The sequence below is a fragment of the Choristoneura fumiferana genome, chromosome 27 (genome assembly GCF_025370935.1).
Source record: "Choristoneura fumiferana chromosome 27, NRCan_CFum_1, whole genome shotgun sequence".
Taxonomy (NCBI): domain Eukaryota; kingdom Metazoa; phylum Arthropoda; class Insecta; order Lepidoptera; family Tortricidae; genus Choristoneura; species Choristoneura fumiferana.
In genome coordinates this window covers 1,466,139-1,479,784 of record NC_133498.1, presented here as the reverse complement: position 1 = coordinate 1,479,784, position 13,646 = coordinate 1,466,139, and the positions used below count along the sequence as shown (strand labels likewise).

The following is a 13,646-nucleotide window of genomic DNA, read 5'->3' as shown; positions in this document are numbered from 1 at the left end:
TACATACTTAAATACATATTAAACACCCAAGACCCGAGAACAAACATTCGTATTATTCTTACAAATATCTGCCCCGGCCGGGAATCGAACCCGGAACCTCGAGCTTCATAGTCAGGTTCTCTAACCACTAGGCCATCCGGTCGTCAGTTTACTAAGTAAGTAAGTAAATACGTTCACTGTTAATTTATTTTTTCATATAGATTAAATGTAATTTTCAATTCATGCGATACAATACAAAATTGACAGCTCATTGATAAATGATTATCTAAGAGATGTAAAAAACCGGGCAAATGCGAATCGGGCTCGCGCACCGAGGGTTCATTACACATTTATAGGTATGTAAGTAAACGGGAATCGTGTCTTGAAGATATTTCTCGCTTTTTCCGAGTGATTTAATACGTCAACGATATTTACAGACAGACATAAAAAATCAAGATTTTCAGACTTTTCTAGTTGGTTGTTTTATAATAGCTACCTTACCCTACCTGCAATAAAGAGTTATTGTATTGTATTGTACTGTTACGTTGCGAAAAGGCAGTACCCGGATAAAATACATTCTTAAATACATATCAGACGTCCAGGACCCGAGAACCAACGTTCGTACCTATTATTATTTAATGAAATCAACCCGGATAACTCACGTCTTTAAATCGAGTTTAGCTCGACATGTTCGTTAAATACATACCTACATACTTGTATTATTTATACAATATTTGCCCCGATCGAGGAACGAACCCGGGACCTCAAGCTTCATAATCAGTCTCTAACCATTGGCCTATCCGGTCGTCTTAAACTTTCAATACAAGGTTGACCTGACCTGCAGACGTTGACCACGAGTATGTAAGGGTACGAAGACGCCAAACCAGTTTTAAACCTGTTCAAAAGTAGTTTACTATCAAACAGGTAGAGGTCACTGCGGCGTGATTTGCAACTGTGTCTTACTGGGCTTAGAAAGTAAGTAAAAATAAGTTAGAAGGTGAAGGTTAAAGTTATACTTTGCTTGTATAGATTTCTGTGACTTTGGGAGTGGTTTTTTATTGTAACAAGCTTTTATTTAAGGTGCTTATGGGTCAACAACTTGTTGGAAGTTGAATATGTAAGTAGGATTAACTTAATTAATATGTTCAGGAATTCTTAAAGGAAAATTAACTGGTTTTTCTGACGTTTCCAATCATTATTAATATTATTTTCATTATTAATTTTGACATTTTCATTTTTATTTCATTATTATTATTGTTTTTACTGCCAGGACTGTATTATTATTATTATTAAATAAATATTATAAGTATTTATTTAATAATAAATTGAGCCGTGGTGGCCCAGTGGTTTGAGAGCCGTGGTGGCCCAGTGGTTTGACCTACCGCCTCTCAAACAGAGGGTCGTGGGTTCAAACCCCGGCTCGCACCTCTGAGTTTTTCGAAATTCATGTGCGGAATTACATTTGAAATTTACCACGAGCTTTGCGGTGAAGGAAAACATCGTGAGGAAACCTGCACAAACCTGCGAAGAAATTCAATGGCGCGTGTGAAGTTCCCAATCCGCACTGGGCCCGCGTGGGAACTATGGCCCAAGCCCTCTTGTTCTGAGAGGAGGCCTGTGCCCAGCAGTGGGACGTATATAGGCTGGGATGATGATGATGATTATAAGTATTCATAAAATTACACATGTACTACGATTGCTCTGCTATTGCTGTACCCTTACACGTTTGACTCTATATTGACCTAATCTTAAGAACTATGTACGTACAATGTGAAATGCAATAAAATGTGAATTTGGAATTTGAAGGTAGTACCACTCAAGTACGTCAGCAAAAGTACAGCTAGTAAAAAAATATTTTAAAAATATTTTTGCGTCAACAGTTTTTTTTATACAGTATAGGCTTGCGTTTGGCCACAATCACGCCTGATAGAAAGCGAGGAAAGAGAAGAAATAAAATTTGAATCAGGAATTTAATATACAGCTGGGAACCCATGGGTTTGTGTGATTTGTGTATGAACACGCATATTTTGCATAAGCTTAGCTATCTTAAGGTCGCGGGTGAGCAAGGAAATTATTTTAGTTCATTGATATGGACCTCCGCAGTAACGCCTGATTCAATAAATTATAGAGGGCCGAGTTTTTAAATCATATCTGTTAAAATATCACACTAAAGTGGAAAGTGATTGTATTGTTCCTTATTTTTATTTATTTTTTATTTGGAAAGGAGAGACAACGATGATCTGATGCGAAATTATCACTACTGCTCATGAGTACTATTCTAACATTCAAGGTTTCAAGGAGAGTCATTGGTCTGTTGCCGGTCTTTAAAAAAAGAATAAGCGCTTTTCTTGAAACCCTCGGTGCTATAGTTGTCGGTAAACGCTGCTCATTATTATTATTATTAATTTAAAATTTATTTCAATCTTAATTGTAATATTTCGATTACATTATTTTAATTTTATTTTTTTTTATTTTTTTATTTAACTGGATGGAAAACGAGCAAGTGGGTCTCCTGATGGTAAGAGATCACCACCGCCCATAAACATCTGCAACACCAGGGGTATTGCAGATGCGTTGCCAACCTAGAGGCCGAAGATGGGATACCTCAAGTGCCAGTAATTTCACCGGCTGTCTTACTCACCACGCCGAAACACAACAGTGCAAAAAAAAAGAAAAAGCAAGTTTAAAAATATAAACTGAAATATAGATGCACAGAAAAACCAGAAAAATGAGACCAACACTGGGAATCGAACCCAGGTCCTCGGTATACCGTTGGAATTGAAATAAAAAATAGAAAAAGATTCCAAAAAACCAAAATTAATTTACATTATTTCACTTCTATATTTTTGACGATCCTGTTTTGATTTTTTCTTCTTCTGACATGTGTTTTTATAATGTATTTTTTTTAAGTTAATTTACATCCCTAGCGGACTAGTCACAGAATGACGAGGGGCCTTAAAGCATCTCCGCGACGCATGCGCACGGCATCCGGCCCGTGGCGCTTATAGGTCTCGGTGTCATGCACTTTCACTTGGTGCATTCGATGTCAATGCAACTGCATTCTTAACAACAACGGAGTTAATTGACTAAAGTGTTTTGCGTTTTTGTTACCCTCGATTTATCATATCACAAACGTCGCCGGTTTTATAAAATCTACTATTTTTTTTCCTAGAAATACAATTTACATTATTAAGATTGGTATTTTGGAATCTTTTTGTATTTTTTATTTCAATTCCAAATTTTTACTTTTACGGCCATCCTGTAAAATCTAAATTAAAAAATAAATAAATAATAAATTAAAATTGCCGGTGAAATTACTAGCACTTGAGGTATCCCATCTTAGGCCTCTAGGTTGGCAACGCATATGCAATCCTCCTGGTCAGTGCTATGGGCAGTGGTGATCTCTTACCATCAGGAGACCCACTTGCTCGTTTGCCATCCAGTCGAATAAAAAAAAACAAACTGAAATATAGATGCACAGAAAAACCAGAAAAATAAGACCAGCACTGGGAATCGAACCCAGGTCCTCGGCATTCCGTGCCGCGTGCTATACCGCTACACCACTGCTGGACAACGGTACAGACACGAATTTCCCCTATGCACCACATATCTCTGCTTGTTTGTTTCTTATTTAGCCACTTAAGCAGTGACGCTAGCGACATCTATACCGTAGCCCTCATTGAGAAACTTTCGGCATTCCATTGGAACTAACCGCTCACCCGGACAAGAGATATCGTTACTAAGCAATTTAAATTATCATTCGTTCGCTTTTTTAAAGTTGTACAGTTCCCTGCATTATCTGCCACAGTAGAGCGTGCAAAAATATTTGACAAGTCCTACCGGCTCTAGAAATAGTCGTAACAGATATATATGCACGATTTGTTGTGTCAGTATTAGTCATTATCATCATCATCATCATCCCATCCTATCATCCCATCTCAGAACAAGAGGGCTTGGGCCATAGTTCCCACGCGGGCCCAGTGCGGATCGGGAACTTCGCACGCACCACTGAATCGCTTCGCAGGTTTGTGCAGGTTTCCTCACGATGTTTTCCTTTACCGCAAATCGTGGTAAATTTCAAATGTAATTCCGCACATGAATTTCGAAAAACTCAGAGGTGCGAGCCGGGGTTCGAACCCACGACCCTCTGCTTGAGAGGCGATAGGTCGAACCACTAGGCCACCACGGCTTCAGTATTAGTGCTGGTGACTATACAGAACCCTCAGTGCGATATTATTCCCATTCCACCCTTTCCCACGACTTTCTACACAAAAATAAACAAAAAACAAACACCACACGTCATATCTATTCATTTTCTTAATTACAACATTTAATCTAAAGATTAAGGCCATGTTTAATGAGAACTTTCTTTTTTTAACGCCCGGCTAAGTTTCAACGGAGCAATTGAATTAACACGATTAATATATAACTAGTGACTCGCCCAGACTTCGCTTACAAAACATGAAAAAAACCCTGAAATGATTTCAAAGTTCAATATGTCAAAAATAACTCAACCGATTTTAATGAAACATAGCTAAGAATCACCGCAAGGAAACTAGCTTGTACGTGAAAAACCGCATCGAAATCGATCCAACCACTTAAGAGCACTGACAGACAGGCAGACAGACGGATTCAAACTTCAAAAACCAATCTAAAATCTAAAACGATATCACTTTGCATATATTTTGCTTAAGATCTGGGTTCTGCTAACGCCGAGATCATTCCTGTTTTTAACCACCGACGCAAAAAGAGGGGTGTTGTTATAAGTTTGACCGCTTTGTGTGTGTCTGTCTGTGGCACCGTAGCTCTTAAACGGGTGGACCGATTTGAATGCGGTTTTTTTTATTTGAAAGCGATGGTTCTTACATATGTTTCATCAAAATCGGTTTAGCCGTTTTTGAGATATTGAACTTTGAAGTGACAAACGCGGGGGTTTTTTAAAAACGTTTTTCAATAAAAAAGACTCGTCAAGATTGGTTACCTATTTTCTTTTGCTAAAAAAAAATGAAGTACCTATAGTCTAGTTGTTTATTTCTATTTCCAATCGCACTTATTTAAATGGCCTCCCTTCCGATGTTCCCTTCACTAGAACGGTAATTTTACACAACTACTGGTTATTTACTAGCTGCGTACGAGTCGTGATATCGATCTATATAATCATTTTATCATCACCATTACGACACGGGCTACTTTTTTATTGTTACTTTTCTTTTATTTGAACCAAATCGTGATGGCATGGGTAATAAAATAGAGAGGAGGGTTCTGTATTAGACTTAGAATATTACACATTTGAAAACATTTTTTTTTACAATTTTTTATCCTACTAATCCTAGTTCCTTTGCTACTAATATTACAAATGCGAAAGTTTGTGAGTGAGTGAGTGAGTGAGTATGTTTGTTACTTCTTCAAGCTGAAGCGGCTGGACGGATTTGGATGAAATTTGGCACAAAGTTAATTTATAACCTTTATTAAAACAAAGGATACTTTTTATCCCGGTATTCCCACGGGACTGGAATAAAATCACAAATTTTCAACCGGTATCACGCTTTTTCGCAGAAATATTCCCAAATGTCTCATTTGCCAAACTGTTTGACTTCCCAACTGACAATTTTCTCCGAAACCAAAATTTATTCTCAGTGTATTTTCTTATGGTTTTATAGAACACACTAGGTTAGGTTAGGTTTAGTTTATGAAAGTTATGGAAAAAATAAAATGCAAAATTTGGGAACAATATTCCGCCGAAATGACAGAGACGTTTCGACACATGTCATTTGACACATTGAAATCCACGATGTCTAAATGAACGTCACTATAAATTGAGGGTTATTATCATACTAAACTACGGATCCCTTTAACAGATGGCTTATACTATATGTATATTATAATAATATCACGCGTAATGAGTACGTATATACATACATACAATCAAAATAATAAGTGCTATAACGATATAGTGATATGGCCGCTGGCACATTCCGTAGAGATGAAATTATATGTTCTTTTGTAGTTCAATACAATTTAACTTAATGTCATTTCATACTGGCTGTTGCCGATGAGTTTGCGCGTAATTGGTACTATGTGTTTCCACGAGCGAAGATTATGTATGTATGTATGTATGTATGGAAACTCTTATTGTACAAAACAAAATAATCAAAATACAATAGACAAACTTTGGGATACTTGTACAAAGGCGGACTTATCCCTTTAAGGCAGAGTTTCTTAAACTTTTTGCAGTCACGGACCACTTTTACAATTTAAACAATTCCACGGACCCCTGTCAAAACTTTTTTTTGGCAATTTCCCAATACACGGGTCAGTCTGTGAACATATTGCTACATGCTAGCTACTGACCTTCTGCGGAGGTTGATGTGTCTTCTTCAGGTCGATCCAGAATCTAGCCAAGTTGATGCCCAGACCGATCAGCGCCAGAATGAAGAATTTGACCTAGAAAACGAAATAAAGGTACATTTTTTTTGGTAACTTTAATCAAAGTTCACGAGGTATTTTATCTAGCCCACTAGGCCAGCATAACTCATTTGCAATCCTCTCTAATTATACTCGTATTTTCATTGATTGTTTGATGTCGGTAAAAATTCCCATGACCATCATCAGCATCATCATTTTCATCATATCAGTCGTAGCTCGTCCAGTGCTACATAAAGCCTGCATTCATCGTGAATCCGTCCATCTCGTTGGTGGACGTCTTACGTTGCGCTTGCCGATCCGACGTTCCTTTCTATTATTTGATAACTTTTTAGCCGCAAAGGCATGCTCTCCGTGCTAAATGGCCTGCCCATTGCCATTTCAACGAGCTAATCCGCTTGGCTATGTCAGTGATCCTCGTTCTTCGACGTATCTCCTCATTTCTAATTCGATCCCGTTGAGAAACCCTGAGCGTAGCTCTCTACATAGCTCGCTGAGCGACTCCGAGCGTTTTCATAAGGCCTATATAGTGAACCAATTATGTGAAATTTATAGAAATAAACATAGAAAGGTAGTTACCTGCAGTTTGAATGACAGAATCTGCAGTAGGGTTCCAATCTTGGCCTTCAGAACAGCTCCCAAGATAAGCAGCTTCAGAATGGCCTTCTTTTTCTTCTTCTTTTTACTTCTTTGCTCTAGAATAAAAGTTTTATTTTAGTACATATGCACATTTTCAGTTTTATCAGATTTAAAAAGCTGCACCTTTCTTTTATCATATTGTCCTACTATGTTGTGTATGTCTATGTTTAAATCAGACGGATTGGGATTACATTTGGTAATGTATAGCTGGACGTCTGGAACAGACATGTATTGCTTTACTTAAGTCTTTCTGATAACTATTACAAACATTTTGATTGAATGATCATATTTAAAAAAAAACTTGACTGAAGGATCATATGAAATTTTTTTTTAGTTGAATTAAAGAAAATACATGCGAAATACAAAAGAAAAGGATAATAACAGACAATCTCGATATTCCCACGGAATTGAAAAAACATGCCAAAATTTCCACCGCTAGGACTAAATGTGAAATTTGGCCTGGGTATCTTATACGAAACATTGATTAAATTTGCGATGTAGGTATTTTTTGGAATTTCCTGTTGCAGTTTAGTAAAATCTCTGTGAAAACACGAGCAAACACTATTTCAAAACGAAACAAGCTCCAATTCAAACTAAGGTACTATCAATAATGTAACTGATACTAGTTTTCTTTAGCTTTCTTTTTTGTGAACATTTTTGTATTTCATTTTTGTACAATAATGATAATCGTTCAATAAACCGCCAAATAAAAGTGTAATAACCACAAAAACGAATCAAAATACCGATCCGTTATTAGTTTCTTTATGTCTTTCGCTTTTATCTTATCTCCTTTCAGTTTCAATACTAATAAAGTGCCTTAAAATAACGTAAAACAATCACAATAAACATGCGCATTCGGTTTCATGCGTTATTAAAATTCAAATGCTTTTAACACCGTTTTCTACTTTCTTTTTCAAAATATTATACGTTACCACTGCGGTCATTTCATTAATTTGTAATGCTATGATAATACAGTATGTACAGTCACTAGCACCACAATAACACAATAAAGCGTGCATAGATATCTGATACGACTGTATTTTTGCACGCTCCGCTGTGGCAGATATTAATGCAGATGACTGTACATTATCAGAATATTTTCGGAAAGACCTGTTGTAAACTTGATATAGTCAAACATTCAAAATACTAATGCATCAATCAATTTTGGACAATGGTTTACAGTTTCACGCAAACATGACTTAAAATATAATCGTGCAGATAATTCACTACTACATGCAAACAAAATGCATAATGCATTCACAATGCACTATTTTACAATATTTACCAATCTGGTACCTGTTCTGAACCTGTAAAGTAGTAGTTAAATTTAAAAACTTGTATTAAAAACATTTCCTAGCAAAGTTTGACGTATAATAGTGGTCTTAACTAGATGGTAGTGAGTTCAATCTCGAGCTTTAAAACTACATTTAAAATTTACCATGAACTTTTCACTAGGAAAACATCAGTGAAAGAAATCTACACACGCAGTTTAAAGATGCCTGTGAAGTTCCCGATTCGCACTACTTAGGAACTCGTACCACACTGTCATGTTATAAGAGGACGCCTGGCTTAATAATGCTGGATATAGGCTTCTCTCCAGTTGCTCTGGTTGGCAGCGGCCTGGATTCACCTTTAACCAGGTCATCCGTCCAATTCGTTGGTGGACATCCTACGCTGCGCTTGCCGATCCGCAGTCCGCGGAATATGTATTCTATACAGATTTTTTTATTGTGACAATAATGTGCCTATCTAAAGTTAAATAATTAGAATCGTTAGCTTTCTCAGAGTAAACAACGTAATGTTTCTCCTTTTCAGGCAATAGGATGTCATTGTGACAATTTCGAAAATACGTATCACAGTAAGACATGTTTTAACTAGTATGACCAATCTATACTGCAACTTCGTGTAGATACTTGTTTTTAGTCTTGATCACTGACTGATGACCCACCGCCGTCGCGGCTTGTTACATCCTAATTCTTGGTAACACTATCTTGATTACTATCATGAATGTACTATCAAACCATTTGGTTCCTAGTCCACCGTAGATCATTCTTACAGCATGTTTTATATGTAGTGAATTGCACAGTGGATTACGATTTAGTTGGTTCAATATTCCTAAAATTAATATTAAACTCTAAAAATGGTTTATCATTGCAAACTGCGCTACCATTCAACCACCACCCACCTTCCACAGAGCTCTTATCACTAATCCCATCTTCAGTCTCATCTCTCTTCACCGCATGCTCAGCTACAGCATCCAACGCCTTCTCCCCCATGTTCCAGAGATCAGTAATAACATTCCTTCCCTTCCTCAGAGTCGCATTCTCCAGCCTGGGACTCTCCCCTACCACCCAGGACTGTGTTTTGCCGAACCCTCGACCTTTTTCCTCCATCTCCTTCATGGGCATCATCATCGGGTGGATCAGATGGATCTTTGGCGGCTTCTGCTTCTTCTTTTTCATTTTCTTCTTCTTCTCTTGGTTCCCCGTGGAGATGGTTATGCTGTCGATGCCACCGCTCTCGTGATGCTTTCTTGAGAGTGCCCTGTGAACAAAAAAATAGTTATATATCAGTTTTATTTAATAGATACTATCACCAGCAATAGCACTTCATAAGACTCAAAAACATCAGATTCATTTTAACGACTTATAATAGAATTGCATTAAGATGATGCATTAAAAATTTGGGAGTCGGGGTCTTGATTTTTCTCAGCAATTACGCAACATATTAAAGTAATATTCAGTAAGCTGCTTCTTCATTTTATTAAATTATTTTTTTCGTGTGCCAAAGCACGTGTATACGAGTATAACTCCACCGCTGTTATTTGCATTTTTTCTTACTATTACATTCACGTGTAGTTTACGCACCAGAATCAAACGTTGTAGAACGAGGGGATAAGGTTATAATTTTTAATAACCCTTTCATGTGGTTTAAGTTATTACCCTAGTTTGCAAAATTCGAAATATTATGATCTTCTATTAAAATCTCACTCATGAATATTCTCAGTCTAAAATACGGAGAACAATCCGTTGGGATCAAAAAGTTCTCGAATGGAGATCGCGGAAAGGTAAGCCCAGAGTAGGACACCAACGAAATGGACGGACGACCCTGGTCCAAACCGCGGGGGGAGGCCTATGTCCAACAGTGGACGTTCTACGGCTGATATGATGATGATGATGATGATTAAATACTCAAATTCAATTTAATTTTCACGGATGTAATGTTATGTGATACCATTGAACTGACTCATACACGTTCAGTAAACATTGGTTGAGCCTTCGCACAACTATCAGAAATCTGACACTAGTCATACAGGAGAAATCCATCTGACAGTTTTCTACAAACAAAAAGCGTTTGCCGGAGACATTAGCACGTATGTACTAAATAATTTGTGAACTTGTGAAGTATGTTATGAAATTTGATGTTTAAATACCGTAATTTGGTTCATAGATACTTGCGATTTCGACGAAGAAAGAAAATACAATTTATTCACAACACAAGACACAATAATATCAAAATCAATAAAAATATAAGTAAACAATTAGATAGTTATAGCAGTTATAAAATTACGGGGCTTTACAAAATTCCCGTGGTAATTCATAAAAAATACATCGTGGTTTTCATTGTTGCATTAAAAACCCAACAGTTGTCAGTTTTGAGTTTCGAGATTTTATCCCTATCCAATGGGAATATCGGGATCTACATACCAAATTATATTATATAATAGCAAATATTAAATTAACAATAACAATATAAAAATACAAAATAATCTACTAAAGCGAATAAAATAAGTATAGGTTCATCTGTAACTGTATTCGCCAATTAATTTTACACAAATATTCCCCAAGTGTTTAACAAAAAAAGCTAGCAACTGGCGCAACTCAAACCTGTTATCATAATGTTGGTTAATGAAACGACGGACTCGCCCCCATTTTTTACCACTTGCATGCATTATGAATGAACAAGCGCGTACGCAGGTGAAAGTGAGAAGATGATATGTTGTCACAAGAGTCTACGATGTTAGGCTGGGCGATAATGGGAGCCAATTTGTTGGATCCAAGTTGGAAAATGAACTAAAAACAATTGATTCTTGTCGACAGACGTTTTTTGGAACTGGTGCCACTGGTGGTAGATTTTTCGATATTCAATTCACAAGTGCTTGTTATAGGTAGCCTAAATTGAATAAAAATATTTTGACTTTTTTGACTTTTGCTCACCCGCGAGGCCGCGACCTTATGATCAGGGATTGTAAAATACGAGCAAAATCGATTGAAATGACGTATGAAAAGACAATTCTATGAATTTTGCTCGAATTTTACGAACTGCTTGTGATAGTATTCATGCAGCTCTTCTTCCTCCACACTGTAAGAACACACACAACCCTAACTATCACTACCTTCACATTACACTGACGCGTTTCGTACTCGACCGGAGTTCATCTTCAGAGCAATACAACCGTTCACCATGGTACTAGACGTTAAGCCAACACAGATGTCTGGCTATTTTTATTGCAAACAAACCTGAACGAGCTCTAAATCTACAATCGCGTACAAAGAATATAGGCCACGAAAAACTAGAATATCTAAAATAACAGAGGGCATGAAGGAAACTGTATGTTGTAGATAATTGAATAGTTGATGAAAGACAACTGCCTTTTATCATTTTGATTTATGACAAAAGAAAGATAGATTGAAAACAAAAGTGAGGAAACAAGCAAAAGTATAACAAGCGTAATTTTAATATATTATCAAATTCAAGCTTTTTGCACTATTTTTTTCCAATTATAGTATATTTTAAGGTTTGGTATCATACGATATTAAAACTCTTTTTAATGTAGAGATATTTTCATTAATTTAACATTATGAATTCGCAAGATCCAAAGGATTTATCTTTGACCCGTATAACCGTCACCTGTTAATATCTGCCACAGCGGACATCCAAGTCCTGTCGGCCTTAGAAATAGATTCGTATCTATGCACGCTTAGTTGTGTCAAATATTGGTGCTAGTGACTGTATTGGTCTCGTTCATGCAATATGACAATGTGATTAGTCGATCCTGCACGCCTAGCTCCGCTCAGTTCTGTTTCAAAGACCTCTCTCAAACACTTTCCTGCCACCAAGATTTCTCCTTATAAAAACTTTAAACATCGCTTACACAGCGTATCTCTATACTCACCTAACAAGTTAGTCTAAAACCACAAGCTCTTATAATTGCAACACACGCAATCTCGGCCACTGATACATCCTGCTTTCTTATGGACGGAAAACGCGGACTTATTGTCCACAGCGGGTGGACAATGGGAGAAGCTAATAAGAATATATTAGAGGCGTTTTAGAGCATTTTTGGCATCTGTCATGTTACTGCGTAATGCATGGACTAATTGTTCAGAATTGTTATAAAACAAACATTGAAATAATTGAAGCATTGAATATAATGGAATAAAAATCTATAATTTTTTGAATGAAGACATAAAGCAATGTAGCAATGTATATGAATTTTCTAAGAAATTAAAATCTTTTTTACTTATACGACCATTTTACAGTCTTAAAGAATATTTTGATAAATTGTATGAATAGATTAGAATTGTATTTAATTTGTAATTGCGTAATAATTTTGTTTCTCTTGACATTACTTAGTTTAATTTAATTTTGTGTAATTGATATAATTTGTAATTATTTTAATGAAATTTGTGTGACTTAATTGACATTAGATATAGATAATATTATTTAGATTAAGACTTTTGCGTGCCATATTATGGCGGAGCATGCATTCATGTAACTGCACCCACCTAACATGTACAAGTAACACCTGTGATGTTCCAGCAAAATTTAATTATTATTATTATTATTATTAAAAACCTAACCTATAGTTTTTTATAGGATGACCATTTAAAAATTTTAGAAAAAAACAAGGCTTAATTTTTTTTTGACAAACGATGATTCGGACAAAAACTACGGTATGACTAGCGAAGAGTATGCGAACTTTGTCGCTCCCGCTCTTATGTTATGTTAGACCTGATGATGGATGCTGATGATAGAGATTAGGAATTTTATTATTAACATAGGGACTTTAGACATCCCCTTGCTGTATAATAATTTTATTATTAACTCAGGGACTTTATACATCCCCTTGTTATGTTTAAGGCTGTATATTGTTAAGCTTATGGATTTTAAACTTTTATAGTTTTAGTTTAAATTCTAGTCACAGGCTCGCGACGTCGAAGTTCCCAAGACGATCCTATAGAGCTTATGGGAACGGAAGCAATACCATGCCCTCGGTACCGCTCTGCTTTCAGAGCATGACATGAGTGCGTGTGAGCTAACTTTGGGGGCGGCAGACGTGAACTTGCCTTCGAAATCCAAAAGCTTAATGGTTACTTGACCTGAAATGTATATTTCAGAACCAAATTATTGTTATTATTATTTTAAAATTTATGACGGTGGAAGCATTCTACACTTCCACTGAACGTAGATATAGTTTAGATATAGTTAGTGTTTAGTATTGTAACTAAGGGACCCCATACATCCCTGTATTTCTTTTATTATTATTTTTTGTATTTTTTTTCTTTAATTGTATAATATAGTTTTTAAGTTTTTATTTGTAA

General features: G+C 36.3%; 1 protein-coding gene across 1 annotated transcript in view; it reads right to left on the bottom strand.

The window, feature by feature from the left end:
* Positions 1-13,646, bottom strand: part of LOC141443405 (uncharacterized) — a 36,255-nt gene that overhangs the window by 11,019 nt on the left and 11,590 nt on the right. The window contains exons 3-5 of the mRNA XM_074108666.1: positions 9,227-9,585; positions 6,982-7,097; positions 6,331-6,423 (exon numbers count right to left, since the gene is read on the bottom strand). Of these exons, the coding sequence (XP_073964767.1) occupies positions 6,331-6,423; positions 6,982-7,097; positions 9,227-9,585 (568 nt within the window). The remainder of the gene's footprint in view (positions 1-6,330; positions 6,424-6,981; positions 7,098-9,226; positions 9,586-13,646) is intronic.